Source organism: Dendronephthya gigantea, unplaced genomic scaffold, assembly GCF_004324835.1.
Source record: "Dendronephthya gigantea isolate DGI-Jeju-01 unplaced genomic scaffold, DenGig_1.0 000067F, whole genome shotgun sequence".
NCBI lineage: Eukaryota > Metazoa > Cnidaria > Anthozoa > Malacalcyonacea > Nephtheidae > Dendronephthya > Dendronephthya gigantea.
Window position 1 is genome coordinate 42,471 of NW_021163077.1, and position 20,352 is coordinate 62,822.

General features: G+C 36.8%; 4 protein-coding genes across 4 annotated transcripts; 3 read left to right on the forward strand and 1 right to left on the reverse strand.

Annotated features, from left to right (window-relative positions):
* The first annotated feature begins 1,839 nt into the window (after positions 1 to 1,839).
* LOC114530936 lies at positions 1,840 to 9,634 on the forward strand. Its single transcript, XM_028552557.1, has 11 exons — positions 1,840 to 2,061; positions 2,519 to 2,748; positions 2,892 to 2,928; positions 3,568 to 3,799; positions 4,311 to 4,708; positions 4,793 to 5,030; positions 5,455 to 5,630; positions 5,866 to 6,060; positions 6,712 to 6,955; positions 7,722 to 8,104; positions 9,237 to 9,634. Exons 1-11 carry the CDS (start codon positions 1,959 to 1,961, stop codon positions 9,446 to 9,448), a joined length of 2,448 nt encoding a protein of 815 aa, XP_028408358.1. The 5' UTR covers positions 1,840 to 1,958; the 3' UTR covers positions 9,449 to 9,634.
* Positions 9,635 to 14,265: 4,631 nt separating this feature from the next.
* On the forward strand, positions 14,266 to 15,573 carry LOC114531007. The gene is made up of 4 exons (XM_028552637.1): positions 14,266 to 14,902; positions 15,057 to 15,194; positions 15,314 to 15,448; positions 15,568 to 15,573. Exons 1-4 carry the CDS (start codon positions 14,552 to 14,554, stop codon positions 15,571 to 15,573), a joined length of 630 nt encoding a protein of 209 aa, XP_028408438.1. The 5' UTR covers positions 14,266 to 14,551.
* LOC114530875 lies at positions 15,462 to 18,185 on the forward strand. Its single transcript, XM_028552472.1, has 9 exons — positions 15,462 to 15,793; positions 15,936 to 16,287; positions 16,378 to 16,572; positions 16,639 to 16,825; positions 16,926 to 17,174; positions 17,258 to 17,429; positions 17,518 to 17,710; positions 17,817 to 17,955; positions 18,034 to 18,185. Exons 1-9 carry the CDS (start codon positions 15,573 to 15,575, stop codon positions 18,183 to 18,185), a joined length of 1,860 nt encoding a protein of 619 aa, XP_028408273.1. The 5' UTR covers positions 15,462 to 15,572.
* LOC114530939 lies at positions 17,984 to 19,513 on the reverse strand. Its single transcript, XM_028552560.1, has 3 exons — positions 18,919 to 19,513; positions 18,561 to 18,821; positions 17,984 to 18,484 (listed from the first exon to the last, which is right to left on the reverse strand). Exons 1-3 carry the CDS (start codon positions 19,197 to 19,199, stop codon positions 18,316 to 18,318), a joined length of 711 nt encoding a protein of 236 aa, XP_028408361.1. The 5' UTR covers positions 19,200 to 19,513; the 3' UTR covers positions 17,984 to 18,315.
* Between the last annotated feature and the right edge of the window lie 839 nt (positions 19,514 to 20,352).

A 20,352-nucleotide genomic window follows, 5' to 3' on the forward strand; every position in this document is an offset into this window, starting at 1 on the left:
TTTTTTATACCAATTTTATCGATCGATAAGATGTAATTTGACAGCAATTTTACAGCTCAGCAAAAAAAATAGTAGAAATCTGTTGACAGAAACTATAAGAGATAAAATAAGCAACGGAGTTTTATGTTTATTTTCCCTGTGTATATAGACTACAGTACATGTGATGTTATGCCGACTGAAAAGCAAAACAACTCTTCAACTTGACACACATGCATGACATGGATAGTAAAATACTTATAACCAAGACATAATCTCATTGTCTATTTTGAATTGCCATTTGAATATTCATTTTCCCGCAATAACATACTATAAAGGTAGCCACAATGCGAGCTGCAGCGTTTTTTAAGATACACCTTTACATGATGGCAAAGCTGAAAGCGAAAAATATTTAAACTGGAGTTCGCAAGTGTTTTTCCGTTTACGATGGTGAACGGAATCCTTTCCTTTTCAAGTATTTCTGGTTCACCCTTATTAAACATCTATTGCATTGTAGTAGATAGAAAGAATAGTGTTTTGTACTAACACAAATGCAGAATTCAGATGCAAACTCAGATGCATTCGAATTCGACTTTTATAAAATTCGGCCTTCAGGCCGGCATGCAAGCTATGCATCGTCTGTACTTTATTAAAACGAAAATAAACAAAAACATTCAGTCAGTTACTTTTGACCATTTTAGCAGTATTACTGTGGTATAAAGAAAAAAAAATACAGTGATATTTGTGAATAAATTTGAATAAATGAAGCCATTTTAGTCATCAAGTTTGAAAATTATATAATCTGACTGTCACTTTTCAATAATTTTTGACATAAAAAAACATAGATTTTGCACCAAATATATATCGCCAAATTTTGCACAAATAAGAGGGAGAAAAATGAAATACATTTTCAAAACTTGAGACGAAATAGTTTGGAAAAACTAAATTTTTACCTGAGTTTGTGTCGGCCTTTTCCATACTTCCCCGACGAAAGCAGTCGAAAAGATTAATGAAAATACCACAAAAACACCTTAATTAAAAGGCAAAACTTCCTAACCTGTAAACTATGATAACAACGATGAAACCTAGCTGAAAGGAATCGAAAAATATGTAAAACAAAGGCGAAAAACGGCATATAACTCGGCGAATAGCTCTGTACTGCAAAAAATACAAATATTGTTTTTTTGCATAATAAGCCTCGTTTCCATGTTGCACGAAGGCGCGGTTACTAAGTTTCGCAATTGGTCTATTAATATAAATTTCGCCTAAATAAGGAAGAAATTTTTTGACGTTGCGTCTTGAGAAGACCTTGTTTCAGTAACCGCTGGAGTTATTCATACTTAATAGATGATCTCCAAATGTAGGCCTTACGTCAAAACGTCGAAATGGCTTTGCTGTTTATTTTCGGTAGATTCTGAACCACAATCAGGGATATTAGAAAGTAGTCTCCTACTGCATTTTCAACTAGCAGTGTACTACCATGTTTGCGAAAATTCGTTCAAGTTCAAATCATCAATAAAACGCATTCTCTATCGGCGTTGCTTTTACAAGTCGTTAATCGTTATACAGATATTTGAACATCCTTCGCAGAGTTGCAAAGTGCACGCACGACTGCAGGTGGGTAAAAACGTGTTCAGTCGAAGAGATTAGTTACCACACACGACTTCAGACTAAAGAGAAGAGAAATTAGAGAACAGACGAGAAATTCCTTCCCCTTATGACCTGACCAATACTATGTTGTTGAACGGATATCACAGCAGCAGTCGATGAGAAAATTAACATCTTTGATAATCGAATCATAAACAACGCTACAGGTGCTTATACGTCAGTTGGAATACTTTTGTGAAGCAACAGTGGCTAATTGCAGTACTAGTGCGCGTACGGTTCGTACTACTCAAAAGACGTAACAGTTGAAAACCTCAAAATTGAAGTTTTTGGAAAAATTTTCGTGGATTTGGTGCGGTTGTGCGCCTAAACTCAAGATGGTAAAGCTTCAAGATCAATTTCTCGTTGGGATATTTCTGCTCGAATTACTACTATATGGAATTGAGTCCTTAGATTTCTGCTTCAATGCCAGTCTTGAAGGTATTGACGACACTATTGATATAATAGACAGATTTGGCCCAAATTGCGATTAAATAACATCCCATATCGATATAAGTGTGTGCATTGCGCCATTTATCCTCTAGTATTTTCGCGTCGTCCTTGACGATTCCATGATTCCATTCTAAGTCCGAATCTGTTTAATATATATCTCGTAGGACTTTAAGCAGACTTTATTAGACTTTATTACGGTGATATTGCACGATTATAGGGCCACATATGAAACTACAAGTCTGCAACTTATTGGGTCTGACAGGTGAAGCTTTAACTTTGTGCATATGACACAGCCACAGGCAACAGTTTTTTCCATGCCCGGGAGGAATGATATTCTGGACACGGGGCCAGTGGTTTCATTTGAGCCGAGAAAAATTATTCAACCGGGCCGTATTTAGCCGTAACGAAATGGAATGAAATTGGTTTGATTGTTTTCTTATAACAGGTTTCCGCCTCAACAGTTTTGTTCTGAAAAAGACAGATGTTTCGAGCAAAATTAATTGTATACTATCGTGTGTACAAGAGCCATGTTGTAGATCCCTGAACTACAGGGAAAGATTACCGCAAGGACAGACTAGCCTTTGTGAGATGTTACACGATGTCATCTATAATACCTCGGCAGAGTTGCAGAAGAATCGCTTTTACGATTACGTCTATTTGAATGCGCCGATTAAGGTATAAACCATTACTGACCGACTTCCGCACAATGTCGGCTTGCCACACCATGACCATGATGCACAGTATAATTATTTTAGAATTTACAAGAAGAAATTCATCACAATATTAAGTGTAACTTACATGGGAATTTTTTTTGGCAGGAATATAATGGCAGCTGCATTGATGAGAAAGTCAAAGGTACTGATCGACGCCCCATGCATGTATGCGCCCCCTACATTGATATTTGATGATTTAAAAAATTTATGCTCTTTACGCGCGATGCAATTTTTTTATTCAGTCCATACTTTTCCGCGTCCTTTGTGCGAAATTCGTATTGGAATTGGAAAAATGTTACTGACAACATTTTGAAGCCCTTCCAAACACTTTAATATGCAAACAAATGTTAAATTTACTATGAGTTTTCACACTTTGAAACAGTAATATTAATATTGATCGAATTTCAATTTGAATTTATATTAATATTTTGAATTTGGAATCGAACCGCCGTTTAATATAAAAATTTTTTTGAAGAAAAAATAACGGGGAAATTGATAATTTAATTGTTGAAGATACCTTTTTACAATCATATCTAGCAGGAAAAAAATTAATATTTTGAAAAAAATTATTTGAAAGAAATTGGCAACTATATGAGCTCTCCGGCAGGAAATGAACCGACATCTTTTGCGTTGTCGGCGTACACTTTTCTGGCTACAAAGCTACGCGGCAAAATTCCAAGAGCAAGTTTTTGTTTCGGAGGCCTGCATGCTCTGGCCATCGATCAAAGTGGAAAACAGATGGTAAATTTAATAAATTATATATGCCTATCTCAATTCCCAGCAGCGAATCCAGGAAATTTTGATCTGAATTTTCCATCGAAAAGCGTGGACAGCTTTATCTTGCATGACAACAATGTGCCGGAGATGTCCAACATAACACTTCTGTTTTGGATCAACACATTGGACGCAGAGGAAATGACCGTTTTATCTTACGCTGTGGATGAAAATGACAAAGAATTTACACTCGCGGTGATGAGAGAAAAGATAATACTTCGAGTTCAATCGTCAGAAAAGTATGAAACTTGTTTTGTTTAAGAAGAGAAACCTGTAAAAAAGTAAATCCCCAGCTGCCCTGGACCCAAGTTGGTGTAAATAACTCCCCCCTCGCGCTAATTAAAGATTTGTTATTCCATTCACACCTCTCTGACTGCTGAAATCTTTTGCGACAGCCCGGACTGGACAGCCCAGCCCGTAGCACACTAAGAACCAATAAGTCCGCGATTAGAACCTTAGCGTGTGCGCTTGGCTCTAAACGTATCAACCAACCTGAGATTTTCGATGGATTAATAATCCCCTAAATGATAGATGGCATTCCAGGGCCGTAGCTAGACCGCTTAATTTCATGGGGCAGGGGGTGTATATTCATATATTCATATTTATCTACCGCAGAAACAATAGCACATACAAAAGAAATCAGTCGGGCATAAGATGAATTTATAAATATACACCCCTCCCTAATCAAGCTTCTAGCTACGGCCCTGTGGCATTCTAGAGCTAAGAGTACTTGCATCGACATTAATACAGGCATTTTTATGTGCCACCAATCAACGACGGCTATTGGCATCACGTGGGGGCATGGTGGTCTCTTGGAGAATATGCTATATTCCTTGACAGTACATTGGTCTACAGTGGAGACCACCTTGGTTCGATGGTACCATTGAAAGCTGGTGGTATCTTCGTGATAGGTCAGAAACTACAAAGCACAACTGGTACTTTCAATAGTTCATTCTCTGGCAAACTGAGCCAATTGAGTGTATGGAGGGATTTTCACAGTTCTGTTGCTGATCTTGCTAGGAAATTCACAAACAGAAATTGTTCAAATAATGCATTTGGAGATATCATCAACTGGAGTTCTCTTAAGCACAGCTATAGTGGCATGATCGTTAAAGAACAGCCAAGTTTGTGTAAGCCACTTAGAAAAAGTAAGTTAATTGTGACTTGGGATCCGTTGTCATCCTCTCTCGCGCTGCCAACTCACCGAGCGCTGCGTCTGACTTTTTTTTCAGACCCGAACTATGACATTACAGTATCCGTCAATAGTTATCTGAAGGACGTAAAGTTGGAAAATATCACAAGTCTTCGGGCTTTCACAATCGCAACGTGGATAAAATGCGAAGCAAGGTCGTTGGAAACACAATCTGTGAAATTTTTTGAGTACACAATCAGTGCGGGAGAAATCCGCTTGCTTTCATTTAACCTCGGGATGGAAATTCTCACCTTAGAAATAAATGGAGAAAAGATCAGGCAAGCTTTTGATAAAAGTTTAATTAACTTTAAGTTTGGCTTGCGCAAGCGGTAAATGAAATAGGTATATAATGCACTGGATGAAATCTTGCCAACAATTAAATAACAGAGTGATATACTTTGACGGAATAAAGCCTGTTTTCCACAAGCCGAATTTGCGACGCGAAGCGATATCTGAAATCCGGTGATGTGGCCGCATTTTTCTGCGAAAAAATCTGTTCGCGCGAGCAAATTCACCTAGTGTAGAACGGGTTCATTTTCGGCTAATTCTAGAGGCGTTTTTGGCTCAATAGCAGACGTTTGCATCATAGACTACCTTTTGATCATAGACTACCTTTGGACAAGGAAATGCAAAAAAACCGATCAAGTTTCGTTGCGAAATGTTGTGATATAATCTTCTGATATAATCTTTTAAAATTTAAAGAGAAGCAAGGATTCCATGGTTTTGGAATGAATCTCCAGCGTACTGGCATCATATTGCTACATCGTGGTCCAATGATACAGGCCACTGGACGATATATTTGGATGGGTCCTTGGTTTCTATCATGCATGATGTAGTTTCACATATTACAATTCCTGCTGGAGGACAACTTCTCTTAGGTGAGAACTAAGAAGCATTTTTAGTCAGCAATAGTGATTCTAATTGTTGTTGTTTTTTGAGGGGGGGGGGGGGGTCAAGTAACATTTCGAATTACATCATCACAAATGAAAATCAAATGAATTAAACTCGATTGATTGCTATAACCGCCTTTCCATGAAAATAGGCTACGATGTAGCTGAAATAGATAGATGTGTTTACCTTTTTTTATATGCACAAATTATGCGTTGATTTCAGATGGATACACGAACGGTAGTTCGCAAAGCAGACTCAATATATGGAACTATGAAATTGATGGACATGTTTTATCATTAATGGCAAACAAAGGACCATTGTTTGAAAACGGTAATGTCCTTGCCTGGTATGAAATAAAGTCAAAGTTTGAACCAGGTATTGACTTCCAAGAAACACCAAGTGATCTACGAAATTCCCGTAAGTGTATAACTTGTCACACAGTCGTTCGTGAAGGTTATATAAGATTGCCACTCCAAATCTTAAATTGTGAGCGCGCAAATGATCGTGAGATTATTACATATTGCTCATCGAAAAGCTTTATAATTAATGTGCATGCATGGGAAATCAGCCTGTGAACCAAGAAAGATTATATTTTACAAGACAATGCTCTTCAGATAGCACGTTGATATACAGTGAATCATTTTGCATTCTTTTACCACGGAATCAGTACGCATACTCATGCCGCTGATGCTCGTCTGTAAACCACATTCAATTTAACACCAGAAATCCCGTGTGGGGGGGGGGGTGTTATAAATACAAACAACACCTTGAACGTATCTCACGCAAAGACATTACGGTGTAAATGAAGTACGCCGTGCAATTTCTGTCTGTTGCTCTTGCATTTCACAATTATTTTTTATTGTAATGGTATTAAGTGTTAGGATCATAAGAAAACCTTTAAGTACATATATATTGTTAACTAAAAGCTACAAAAAATTTGTTGCATGTTTGATTTATAGGCAAATACATAATTGTCCACTTTTTTATACACCCTGTTGCATGTATCAGGCGTCTCTTGTTACCCAATGTTTATTAATCCTATGATTAATCCTTATCAACCTTTTTCAGGGGCAGAGGCTGTGTATCAGATGGATTTCTTTTCCGAGAAGTCAGTCGAAAACTACGTCAGGATAGAAAACATTTTTAAAGATAAAATTACAGTCTTTTCCGCTTGTTTTTGGGCAAGGTTTTTCGCACCAGAAAGTTCTTTACTTGCCTATTCAAGTGCAACACAAAACTCTGAGTTTGGAGTCTATTTTTATAGAAACTTTGCATTAGGCCTTGTCATCGCCGGCAAGTGGGACCATACACGGTTAGTGATGAACGGCTGGCGAGGACTCCAGTTTACACTGATCCAAGTTTTATACTCACATCAACTATTCAGGTTTCTTTTCCCTATTCCCTGGAAGAATATTTTAATATTATATTAAGAATTCATTCACTTATTTGGATAGCAAAATTGCATAATTAATAGTATAATTATATATACGTATAATTATGTGTCTTATGCAATTGCAATTTTCAAATTGACATTATATATGCAATTTCGATAGGAATATAATAATCTTTATTGGCAATAATAATGTAATAATTCTTAGATAAATCGGTATCTGGTCAATGTGTCACCGACAAAGGAAATTTTCCTGTCCGTTCCGATCCAAAGGAGATTTTTCCTGAGTGGAAACTAGCCTTAAAACAAGTCATAAAAGAGCTGATGAGTAGTTTGTTGAAGTCTCATTCTTCATCGGTATTTCGCGCAAAATAATTGATGGCTTCAAAATTCTATTTCATTTTAAGGTTGTTAATTTTGACCAACTATATTGAAAAAATAGTAAACATTTATTTCAAATTCATTCATTTTGCACTGCCAATGCATTTTTATTATTTACGTGGAATAGAAATGAAATCAGCGACAACAAAGTTGTGGAAATATTCATTTGTGTAATTTTCAGTGTAATTTACTTGTAGTAAACTCTGTCTCGGGTAATATCCAGCCAAAATTACTTCGCTTTCGACAAATCTATTATGGAATATATAGGTATAAATGTTCAATTAAGCCATTCCTATCCCTTTTATAGACCTGTCATCTCTGCATACGATTCGTGGCATTTCTATTGCATACAGTGGAGGAGCGAGGGTGGTTTGATCGAGATTTACAAAGATGGGAAATTGCTAGGAACATCCTACGAAACGGCGAACGCCTACTGGATCCCCCCCAACGGTATCATGGTTCTTGGTCAGGAAATGGATTCTCATGGCGGGACTTTCCAAAGCAGTCAGGCGTTTAAAGGAAGCCTTGCAGGGTTGAATCTCTGGCGGCAATTTTTAACAGCTAATATTATTCAAGGAATGGCATCTGGAATCATGAATGTCAACGGGGATCTTTTTCAATGGAGAGATTTCAGAATTCATTTGTTTGGTAGCGTCGCCATACGGAATGGATCTGAAGCAGAGATTCCAGGTATTTTTTTTTTGGCACACACCTACTATGGGCCCATATAGTGCTTTTAAATCATGACAGTTTATATATAGGTGGAGTCTGCTCTGGGCATCCGTTTTGCTTATACTGTACAACAATGGCGCAACTGACGTAAGGCGCTATGCAACTTTCCTTGCAACATGCAATGCAATTCTACTTCTGAGGCATCTAAAGTTGACAAATACGAACATTTCTTACGATCGATAACGTTTTCTGAGAATTTTGAACATTCTTTACAAATTAACTTCCCTCAAAATTACAATTGCATTGCAGGTCGCAAGAAAAGTTGCATCCGTGTAACATACCTTTAACTTCGCTCGCTTGGACCAGAGCAGATTCTATTTCATATTCATTTGGAAGTTTGGTAAACCAAAACGGTTTCAGTTATTAAGACAGCACAATGATGAATTTAGAAAAAGCAGTTTAAGATGAAAACAAAAGTGTGTGCACAATAGTCATTACGGACTGGCTTTCATATACAGGGTGTCCCAAAAAATGTCCGCTCCATTGAAATAAAGCCTTTGTTAGAATCTGATTGCCTTAACCCAATTTGAATGCTTCAATCTAATAACTATGCTATTTACACACTACTGCGTTGATCATGCATTCAAATTTCAATAAAAGTTTCATTTCAATAGGGTTGACTTTTTGGGGGACACCCTGTACATATAACACAATTCGTCGTAATTTGACATACGACACAATAACCGCATTATTCTGTCGTAACAGCTGAAGAAAAAACGTAGAAAGGAGACCTCGAACGAGACTGACTATACAGTATACGCGACGTTAGTTGTGGAGAATTGTTCTGTTAAGAAGGGATAAGACTGCAAGGGTTTGAAACTCAGGAAACACAAGGATTCTGTGTATAAAATCATCCGGGATGAATTTGAAATAACAAATATTTAGTATTTGCAAGTAGTGGAAAAAACATTTCATTTCCGTTTTCAAATCTTAAACTCCCCATTGAAGGTAGTGTAAACTGGCCTAATAAGTTTATGTATTCCCCCTGTATTCACATTGTGCCGGTGTCCCTGGTTCTATAGGTTTGAGTCTAAATCAGTAGCACCTACGTACCATGCTATTAACCACAAGTTTCATTTATCCGTTTCAGAATATCGAGTACAGAATCTGCGAGACAAGTGGTGCGTTTCCAAAGCGTTTACTTTTGCCAGATTTATTCGCGGCCAGGACAAGGATGGTGGTTACAAGTGGAGATGCGTTGATCCAGCGGCCATGTTGGATGAGAATATGTGTTACGACATCGCTAAAAATTCATCATTGACCTATACCACGGACATGATACAACTTCTGCAAATTAATTGAAAAATTGTATTGAATCCACGAATAGTATTGAACTAGAATAGTCGAAAGGCTACCTGCACCTGCATGAAACCATAATTTAGCCGTGTTTTTCGGTCAGAATTCCAGTCAGGGAAATGATCTTCAGGACCGTATCGGACAGAAAAGTTTCTTTTATCAGTTGTGTTCTCAACCAAAACTAATTGTGTTAAGCACAAAAGAAACCACACTGTTCGATCCGGTCCGGTGGATAATTTTCTTAACTGGAAAGCCTTTAGGTGACATATACATTTCATAATGAATGCAATTATATACCAAGTTATCCAAATATATGGATATTTTATATGGGATTACGGATTATTTGATCACAGCCAAAATCTAGGGAAAAAACATCACTGTAAAGGCTAGTTTCCACTCAGGAAAAGTCTCCTTGGGATCGGAACGGACAGGAAAATTTCCTTTGTCGGTGAGTTCTCAGGCGGCGTTTATACAAAGGAAACTTTCCTGTCCTGTCCGATCCAAAGGAGAATTTTCTTGAGTGGAAACTAGCCTTAAAGGGTGTAAAAAAAGAGAATACCTTTAGAAATAAGACTATTGTTATAATTTAAATCTAGATTATACCACTTATACGTTGCATTTTGGTCGCGTCAAATGCAAGTTAAACAATATAGATAATAAGATATCTGTAAAATTATGAACAACTCACCGAGTAGAAGGGGGCGTCCAACCCTGCATGGACAACAGTGGATAAAAAAGAAACATGATCAGCGCATGCCGGTATATAGGTAAGCACTATAATTGTGAATGACGTATGTGTAAGAATGACGTTAGAATGACATAACCATTCTTCATGTAACGCAGCCAGTCCTTATGTAAGGTTCACTGCGTAATTATTCGTAAGAGCGCAAACGTAAAGGCCCAAGTCTTGATGATTATAACATGTTACGAGTGATTACAAAATTAACGGAAAGCTTAGCGGGAGGTTGGTTTGTTAATCACGAGTATGATTTGGCCAATAATTGTACGACTGACTTAATTCGTTCGATTACTTATTAATTATATGCCTTCTGTAATCAACTTGTTTTAAGGAAAAGTACTAAAACACAATTGAAGGTCATGAAAGAGTGCGATTAATGATTAATCGCCTTCCTCTTAACCAATGAAATTGCAGTATTTGCCGCTGATTACAAAAGGTATATAATTAATGAAAGTAATCACACAAAAATTACATTCACAACCTAACGTTTCGACACCACAGTCTAGTGTCTTCATCAGGTATCCCTCAATCCCACATCGTTCGCAACGCCCTGAGGCTGGCTATAGGCCATTGTTTACAACGACAAATAAAAACAAAAAGAAAGACTACTTTTCAACTCCGTCGATCACGCCGGAGTATTTTATTTTGCTAAGAATCTACAAGTACACATGATGTGATATTATAGGATAATGATAAATTTATTTAAACATTTAATCTCCATTCCATACACATGGTCGTCCTGATCCAATTGGAAACGCAAAGCATGGGTTAGCTTGTGCTACATAGTTGCTCAATTTAACCTTGAACTCTTGGTTAAAATCAACCACACCATTTGGTGATGAGTACTTATACACTTTGTTCATCTGACTTGTTTGCTCTTCTTGTTCTGCTATAGGAACCAATGTACAAACAGGGTTAGGAGGATTCTCCTGCGTTGATGCAAATGGGTACTCATCGGCTGTACATGTTGTAGTCGCCACTAAATTCTTGCACGATCGATTACGGTTATAATTCGTCTCCGCGCCACCCGATGTTCTTGTAAGTCTGTCTGGTTTCCCTGCGTTTTGGATCGCGTAACAGATGTTCTCGCAAGTGGCTTGCATATTGGTGCAATCAAATCTAAGCAAAGGCTGGAGAAAAATCACAGATGAAGAAAATATACAGTTATACAGGTACAGATTAAAAATAGATAATTTCTTTCTAATTTTATCAGATATCAGTTTTATCGCCAGAGGGACAATAACGCGAGAAATTTTTCGGCAATTTGTCAGCATAACCTGCATGGAATTCTGGAATGGTTGAACATGTGGAGAAATGTGGTATTGTTATATTCAAAGATAGCAGAGGTCGATCGGTGCTTTAAAAGATATCAGCATTTTAACAGTCATTTACCCCATATTTATAAACAGAACGTAGTTTCCTTTGAAATTTGCTATATATAATAAAACACTTATTGGCTGATCGCCCAACCCCTAACCACAAAAGACTGGTGCATGGTCAGTTAATTATATGGTAGTGTAGAAACAAGCTTCTCGACCAATCGCGTATCAAAAAATTTATTTTCATGTAATCGGGAATAATACTTACTATATATTTGTATTTCGTCGCAGCATCTGCAGAAGGCCACATCCAGCTTCCAATAGCAAAGAAAGTGATTACAAGCGGCACAAGCTTCATTATAGGCCGGTAGAATATCCTATCCAAAATATTGGTAGATATAATCTTAGTCAGTATATGTTAGCTTCAATGAAATGGTAAATCAGAATGAACTTATAAAACTGGTTAAGATGTAGAAAATAGGCCAGTGAATGATTTTAACCAGTGAGAAACGAGTCTTATATTCGACACACACACACACATTAATACTTCGTATCAGCGCATATATATAATAAAGATTGTATATTTTCGTGTGTTGATACGATTTTCTCAACCAATGACAAAGTGTACCTATAAGCAATCCGTTCCCCTCAAAACAGATGCAACAAGACGCTTGCTATAAGCGTTTATTCGAGATAAAAGAGCTGCTTTTAGCGGAGGAAGGTTATAAATAAAAGCAGAGGATTGGCGTGTAGGCAATGCAAAAACATCGCAGATTAACTTAAAATCGTCGATTGCCAATGCCCATTTTAGCAACATATATCGCTGTATTTTCAAACAAAATAACTAGGCTAGATCGAGTACACAAAATATGCGCGGAGTTATAGTTTTAATCGAGTTCACGAAATATGCGTATAAAGACGTTTAATTTTTTCGCGCAGAATATATGCATTCAGTCGTTTAGCTTCGTATCGAGTACACAGTCACAGAAATATGTATGCAGTGTCGTTCAGCTTCGATAGAATACGCTTAGAAAGCGTACATTCTCAAAGTACTTGGGAACGCATAATAAAACGCAGCATTATTATACGCTTTTTGTTAACGTAACGTGTCGTATGTCAGAAGATAATCCTCAACTGATGTGAAGCACAAAGAAACTGGAAGTTGAATGAGCCGCTGGACGCCAATGAGATGGTCACAAATATGTCACATGCATGCGATAACGATTTATTTCAATTGGCCCGATTTGGCCGCGTGCATGGGAGTCTTGCGCGAAAAAACTGACCGAATTTAAGACTCTCGCTATATAGCTCGAGTAAAAAATGAACATCTTGACTACAAAACTAAAAAGAAAAATAGCTAAAGCCTTAACCGGTGAAAACTAAACAAAACTAAGCAACAGTGCCATTTTTAAATAGCAATACTAAATTCAGTCTGGAGTGAAGTAGCAAAACCCACTAGTTCAAAAACTACAAAGTCAACAATATTCTTCCCACCCAAATTGATGATTGTTGCCTCTTGAAAAAGCCCTTAGCATTGTCTCCATGCAGGTGTAATTATTAAATAAAACAATGAAAGAAAAGTTCGTATTTATTGTTTGTAATTATTGTTAGTAGCTAATGTATGTGAACGTATGAACACACGTACAAATCTGACACTTTAAATTCTAACCTGAACAAAATTGAATGAAGATTGTGGCATAGGCACTCTTGTGCATTCGTCAGAATGATAATTGCATACAAGTGATACAACTTATCGTGTAGTCTATATATAGGTCTTAAGAGTTAAGGGGTCAAAAGTTCTTGAATGCAACATGTAGCGAGATTTCTTTTGAAAAGATTTTTCACATCTAATCTAGTCACCTGTTTCTTTTTTGGTTTAAGACTTAACGCTTCGTGTAGTGATAATGCATGTGACATAATAGAAGATTATGCGGGTGTATTTGTTAGCTTTTTAGTTAACGCTTGGCTTAGTTTTCAACGTCTATAATTAAAGTGCATAAACCATGATTGCGGATTTCGAATATATCAAAAGTTTAAGGTATATTAAAAACTTTGCAATACATTTTCTTATTGAAAAGTTTTGTCTTGATGGATTTATTAGCCTGTACCAAACATGATGTCAATCGGGAATTTCGTGCAAACTGATGCAACTTAAGCAAAAGAAAACTGATTTGCAATTCCAGGCTAGCGCTAATAAATCCATCAAGAGAATATTTTTCAATAACAAAATGTATTGTGCCTTGTTATAATATATATATATTATTAATATATACATTATAACTTTTTAATACAGTTTTTGTTATTTTATGCCTTGCATGCATTACATGTACGATTTTTTTAATTCCTTTGTGAATTTTGTATATAAAAGGTGTTTGAATCGTATTGGTTTGTATGATGACAGTTTAATTATTGTTTAGCTAAATAATATATTATAAAAAGGTGCAGATTAACTAACATACTTGAAACTAATATGAAATTTATTTCTCGTGTTAAGGGTGATATGTTTGACGTTCACTTGAATTTTTGTTACTGCTGTTCTTTATAATTATGGAGTATCAAAGTGTGAATAAAGACTTCATCACAGATTATATCTAATTAGTATATCAGTTGCTAGTTATTTTTTTATTATTCATGATTTTTAAAAAGTTCGCATTTCATAGTAAGAAATACTAATTAAATTACACTGCATGCGAGGTGACAATTAAAAAAAGATCAATAGACTGAACTTACACTAATATAAAATTACAATTAATAACACGTTAAAGTGCTCCTGGCAGAAAAATGAATTTTACATTTTTAGAATCGTTGTTAGCAGTGTATACTCTATTCGAAAACCGAATTGCAATTGCGACTTTAGTTTAGAAGTTATTGCCACTTAAACATAGCATTTGGAAAAAAAAACCGCGCAAAAGGGATTGGTACAAAATCATTGATGTGACGTCACAATAGGAACCGGTTTGACTCATTCATATTACAAAAATCATTAGCGTGTATTATTCAGATGTTGTTGTAAGAAAGGTGGCGGCGCAAAAAAATCACGCAAATAAAAATATGCCGAATAGATGTATTGTCGGGGGTTGCTCTAATACTTCTAATGCGGAGAAAGGAATTTCCCTTCATTTCATACCGTTTTCTGGCGACGAAAGGCCAGAAGCCAAAAAGAGACGAAAGCAGTGGATTGATTTCGTGCGGTCAAAGCGGGCAAAATGGGATCCGACTCCCAATTCGAGTATTTGCTCAGCGCATTTTGACAGGAAAGATTTTACACAAATGTTTTCTGGTTTCTCTGGCAAAGTACCGCGGTTAGCCTCTGATGAAATTGGCGTAGTGGCAGTTCCTAAGTACCACGCAGTAACTACAGAGACAGTGGTTAAACCCTCGTCAGCGAGAGCTAGGAGAATGGTAAGTTCGTACGTATTGTTAATTGTTAATTGTAAAGAATCATTTTTATGTTTGCTGTTTCTTAAACACAGTGCAATTTTCTTTTGTCGGCTATTTGAATACATACATACGATTATATGCCGCGTTGTATGCAAATATTTATCACATTGTAAAGGTTGTAAAAGAAGCGTTGTCTGGAAGTGTGACCGCCCAAGGCAAAGCGCCGGATGAACCTTGCCACGAAACAGACCCAGCTGAACACGCAATGGAAAATGTTGGAGAAGAACTGCCAGAAAACGCTTCTCCGAACAAAGTACGTATAAAGGTTTAACAAACAAATATTTCGGTGTGACATTTGCGGGCACCAAACACCGATTGACAGTGACCGCATTGATTGAGTCTACATTTTTTGTGTTTGGCTTCTTGCTTTAGACAAACAGCGTTTCAACTGGAACAGACGGTTGTGTTGGTTGTGCGTACTTGCTAAAAGAAAAGCGTAAGACTTGGAACAAGTATATTGCGCTTAAAAGCAAGTACGATGCACTGGTGAAAGTAAACATTCCAAAGGTAGCGTGTTTTTATCTTTGGTACTGTACATATGTGCTGCAGGGAAAACCCATATGTTTCATACTGTGCGAAATACCCCTTTGTAAATAAGGATATAGGTTTTCCCTGCGCACTATAAGTTTTAATGATCTATTCATCAAGTGCAAACGTTCCAATTTATGTAGGTGTTCAGTGTAATATACTAAATGTGGAAGAACCAAGCCGTGCTGAAATGCTCCTAACACTTCCAGAACCCGAACCGGGAAGTGAAGAGACAGGAGATGATATGGACACCAGCGACGAGGATTTCCAATGCGGAGATGAAAGCGAGTCTGACAAATCGGAATTAGGAGACGAAGACACAAGGTATATTTTAATTATTTTTAATACTCAATAGAGTTCACAGACTGAATATTTGGCTTGTAGGTCAGCTTAGTACAAAGTTGGAATATCCTGTGATTTTGCAATGGTCGTATATTGATATACCTATAAATCTTCTCACGTTTAGTAATCCCACTGAGAACCTACGCCAGCAACCTAAATACATCATATTCCTGTCACAGTTGCTGTTGCTATTTAAGTTTTGCCATTATTGCAAAGCAGATGACCCTCTCGTTGAAACTACGACGGATGGAACCCTGCTAATTGTGAGGACAACTTGTGCCAATCCCGTTTGTAGTCGAAAAAACAACATATGGAGAAGTCAACCACTGATGCCTACGACAAAACTGAACGCTTGCGATTTCCTGCTAAGTTTCGCTATTCTTGTATCTGGAGGATCACCCACTAAAGTGCTCAACATGTTTCGACACATGGGACTTGTTGGAATGTGCAATGAATCTTACTATAGACACCAAGGGGTATGTATATATATAACTGACTCAGGTCTTAGACCCCAGAGCAAATTGAGGTGTAACTTCTACTATACCAGTTGTGATTTTTCTTTTAAGAAAATGTTGTTTCCAACAATCTTTCTTCACTGGGAAGATTACCGAAGAAAGATTCTGGGTCGGTTACAAGCATTGGAATCTTTGGTTATTTCTGGTGATGGACGGCACGATAGCATGGGGCATAGTGCAAAATATGGTGCTTACACAATATTTTGTTGTACCTCAGCTGAAATAATTGATTTTAGTTTGATCCAGGTAATATCAATGAAAAGAACTCAAGTGCTCTTTTTTGCTCATATAATTGATTCGAGTTTTTTATAGAGAAATGAAGTTGGAAGCAGCCCTGCAATGGAATTTGAAGGGTTCCAAAGATGTTTGAACTTTCTCCTAGCTGAAGGCCTGGACATTTCCACCTTTGTCTCAGACAGACATCAAACAATAGCAAAACACATGAGGGAGAAACTACCAAAGATAAAACATTATTTCGACATATGGCACTTGAAAAAGAGTAAGTATCTATTATTTGCAGCAGTTTTGTTTATAAATACACATCATAATAAGTACACTGCACTATTGTTTTACTCAACCTATGTATTTTTCACTTCAAGAGCTGCATAAGGTCTTGACTAAGCTGGCTAAAGAGGCAGATTGTGAAGAACTGGCAGAATGGATACAACCCTGTATAAACCACCTTTACTGGAGTGCCACATCTACTTACTCAGGAAATGGCAGGATTATACTGGCTAAGTTCAAGTCTTTCCTTGGTCATATTGTTGACAAACATGATGGGTTTGATGACCCATTGTATGATAAATGTGTTCATGGTGAACTGACTCCAAGAAAGTGGATTCTACCTGGTATGCTTTGTAAAAATGGCTCTTCGCTCATACTGCCCAGATGTTATTAATGTGATACAATTTTTTTTCACAATAAACTATAGATTCTCCAGCCTACACAAAACTAAGTGGTGCTATGCTAAAGAAGTCCTTTGTTAAGGGCATTAAACAAGCTTCACCGTTGGACCAAACTAGTTGTTTGGAAGGTTTCCACTCTGTCATCAATCAGTTCTCCCCAAAAATGAATGCTTATTCATTTTCTGGTATATACTGCAGGTTGGTTTTACTCTATTAGTAATAAACTAACAGCAACTGATTTGGTTAGCTAGCTTATTATTTTGATTAAAATTTCTACATCATTTAGACACATCCTGGCAGCAATCCATTTTAATGCTAATTTATGTCGTAAGGCAAAACTCCATGAAGATGGTACACCACAGGTCAAGGTGTCTTATCCAAAGTTTAAAGGTGGCGATGCCACTGTTAGGGAAAGCAAAGTAAAACAAAACTTTGGTAAGGAAGTTAAAAGAATGAATGGTGCAATGAGCATTAATGAAGTATGACTGATGTGTGTTATAGTATTGATAAATAAATCTTTGTCATTAATATGTGGAAGAGATATATCAGACTTTCCTAAAAGCATCTGGAAATGGCACCCTCAAGAAAGCTTCTGAAAAATTAAAAGAGATGACACCTGCCCCCATGAACACCATGTTTGAAAACAAGGAATTGAAAGAAATTGCCATCAAAAAGCAGGAGGCAAGAAAAAATCTTGTTGTGGAAGATGTTCCTCCAACAACAAGTATGTACAGTATAATATTTTTGGCCACAATCATAACTCATTAGTTAAGTTAAAATAGTAATAAATAACTTTTCTCAGTTTCAGTTGTTCTTGCTCAGGAAAAGGCAGCAAAGGCTGCTAAAGCAGCCTCTGGCAGAGCAGCTCCAAGGTGTTCCTTGTGCAAGAATTTGATGAAGGGACACAAAGAAGTGAAGGATTGTCCCAAAAATCAAAAGCAAACACAGCAGTAAAACCAAACCAGTTGTAAATAAATGTACATAGTTATCTGAAACCAATAAATGTTCATAGTTATCTGAAATAATATATAATGTGGAGTATTATAACATATAACATTAATAATATAATTATATACACAAATTGTCAAGAGCTATCCTCTTCCTCTACAAATCCTACAAAGTCTTCATTGTCTGTAGGTGGAAAATGACGTCTTATTCGTTCATATGCACATGCTGGTAAGGGATACCTTCTATTTCCCAGATGCCCAAAAACCAACCACACAAAACTTCTGTAGGCTGTGCTTCGATAGAATCTACAAATCATAGAGCATGTTTAAACATGTCAGTGTGTGATTGTGCATTTAAATTTCATGTGTATAATGTACTTACTTATCTTCTGTGCTTGTTTGACGGTATTGTTCTTTCTTCCTTGTGCGTAATTTGGTTGCCGTTAAACGAAGCGACCACTTGTCTAAGCACACACTGTTAAATCCAGGATGGTCGACAATGCAAGATGGAGGGTTTTCCCTTTCCAGCTCCTGCATGACAAGCTCACTATTCAGCGCTTCTTCACACTCTTCGATTTCTACGCAACACTGACATTCTTTAGCATTGTGAAGGAGTTCAATCCGACAGTTGCCACACTTACACCTGAAATAAAATCTGTAGTTATCGTACCCTGTGCGAAGTCACGCAAACTAAGTCACGCAAAGCAAAGACACGCAAATATAAAAGCGGGGAAATATACCATTTATCTAATTCTTCGATACCATCAAGTCTCCGTTGAAATTCCTTTAAACGCTCGTCGTAAGTTTGCTTTTTTTCACGGTAGTTAGCGAGCCACTCTTCGTCAGCCGCCGGTTCATTGGCATAAGGACCAAGTTCTGATGTTTCGTCTGTAATTTGGTCGTCTATATTCGCAGCCGCTTCGCTCTGTTTCTTTATTATATATGGACCGGGAATATAATTCCAATCTGAGTCGTCGCTTTGATAGCTATTACTTTCCGCATCTGAGCTTGATGAGGACATTTTCAGAAGTATTGTACGAGAGTTTTGTACAAGTTCAATCGCAAATATCTCGTTCTATACTATATCTGTCTATACTATCTATATGTTTATGTATAAGCCGAATGCCCAAACCGGATCCTACTGTGACGTATTAGTTACCAGTTTTCCGGCTTCGCTGTTTTAAAAAACTTTTGCCGTTAAAATTCAAAAATTTTGAATTTCATTGCTCTATAACTCAGCGAAAAAAACCTCAAATTCAATTATGATTTCTATTTTCATTATCTACGTTTCACGAAGATTTCAAAAATGTAAAATTCATTTTTCTGCCAGGAGCACTTTAACCAATATAGACGGCGAAAGATCAGCCGCGTGTATAACTAACCGAATTTTAACGTTGTAATAATAAAATTACTTTTATTTAGCATAAAATAGCATAAAATTCGTGAAGTAATGATAGTTTGACAAGTTATCAATCTAAATTCTACGGTCTATCTAAAAAAAAACTATCGCTATTTCACTTAGTCTCAGTAACCTCTTAGGCTGAACGAAATCAAATTGAACTTTTTTTCGAGTTAGCTTAATTATCTAAAATAATAAATGTAGTGTAACTTGATATGTACATTATAGTTTTCTGAACATTTTAAAATTTCTCGTTTTTTCTGATACACCGTGTATTGATAATAGTAAGATCAGCGCTTACCTGAATTTTTGACACTGTTGTTCTTTGGAGTCTTCGAGTGTGAGTGAAGACCTCATCGCAGATTATTTCATTATAGTATGACAGTTACCAGTAATTACCATTTGTTTTAAGAAAGCTCGAATTCGTTTAAGACTTAAGTCTTAACGCTTCGTGTATAGTGATAATGTGACACCAATAATAGAACACCAAGCATGCAAGTGTGTTTGTTAATGCGCTTTTCACTTTTATATATAGTTGACGCTTGGCACAAAGGCTCCGAGGATTAGCGTAGTTTTTCAACGTCTCATTACGCTGGTATTAATTTTCAGTGAGAGTGGAAAACCGAAGTACCCAGAGAAAAACCATCGAAGCACAGGAAACTGAGGAGGGAACAAAGCAAACTCCACATAACTTTGAATATATATATGACACAATAACCTTATTATTCTGTCGTATAACCGAGTAGAATAAAGAACGTATATAGAATTGTTTCGT

What these genes read in the sequence shown, in the direction of transcription:
- LOC114530936 (XM_028552557.1), top strand. Translation starts at nt 1,959, where the DNA reads ATGGTAAAGCTTCAAGATCAATTTCTCGTTGGGATATTTCTGCTCGAA. An exon ending in ATTTGAATGCGCCGATTAAG is followed by an intron (nt 2,749 to 2,891) that starts GTATAAACCATT and finishes TTTTTTTGGCAG; the next exon opens with GAATATAATGGCAGCTGCAT. An exon ending in ATCTGAAGCAGAGATTCCAG is followed by an intron (nt 8,105 to 9,236) that starts GTATTTTTTTTT and finishes TATCCGTTTCAG; the next exon opens with AATATCGAGTACAGAATCTG.
- LOC114531007 (XM_028552637.1), top strand. Translation starts at nt 14,552, where the DNA reads ATGCCGAATAGATGTATTGTCGGGGGTTGCTCTAATACTTCTAATGCG. An exon ending in CAGCGAGAGCTAGGAGAATG is followed by an intron (nt 14,903 to 15,056) that starts GTAAGTTCGTAC and finishes CACATTGTAAAG; the next exon opens with GTTGTAAAAGAAGCGTTGTC. An exon ending in AAAACGCTTCTCCGAACAAA is followed by an intron (nt 15,195 to 15,313) that starts GTACGTATAAAG and finishes TTCTTGCTTTAG; the next exon opens with ACAAACAGCGTTTCAACTGG.
- LOC114530875 (XM_028552472.1), top strand. Translation starts at nt 15,573, where the DNA reads ATGATCTATTCATCAAGTGCAAACGTTCCAATTTATGTAGGTGTTCAG. An exon ending in TTTTCTGGTATATACTGCAG is followed by an intron (nt 17,430 to 17,517) that starts GTTGGTTTTACT and finishes TACATCATTTAG; the next exon opens with ACACATCCTGGCAGCAATCC. An exon ending in GTGCAATGAGCATTAATGAA is followed by an intron (nt 17,711 to 17,816) that starts GTATGACTGATG and finishes GGCACCCTCAAG; the next exon opens with AAAGCTTCTGAAAAATTAAA.
- LOC114530939 (XM_028552560.1), bottom strand. Translation starts at nt 19,199, where the DNA reads ATGTCCTCATCAAGCTCAGATGCGGAAAGTAATAGCTATCAAAGCGAC. An exon ending in ATCGAAGAATTAGATAAATG is followed by an intron (nt 18,822 to 18,918) that starts GTATATTTCCCC and finishes ATTTTATTTCAG; the next exon opens with GTGTAAGTGTGGCAACTGTC. An exon ending in CAAACAAGCACAGAAGATAA is followed by an intron (nt 18,485 to 18,560) that starts GTAAGTACATTA and finishes TATGATTTGTAG; the next exon opens with ATTCTATCGAAGCACAGCCT.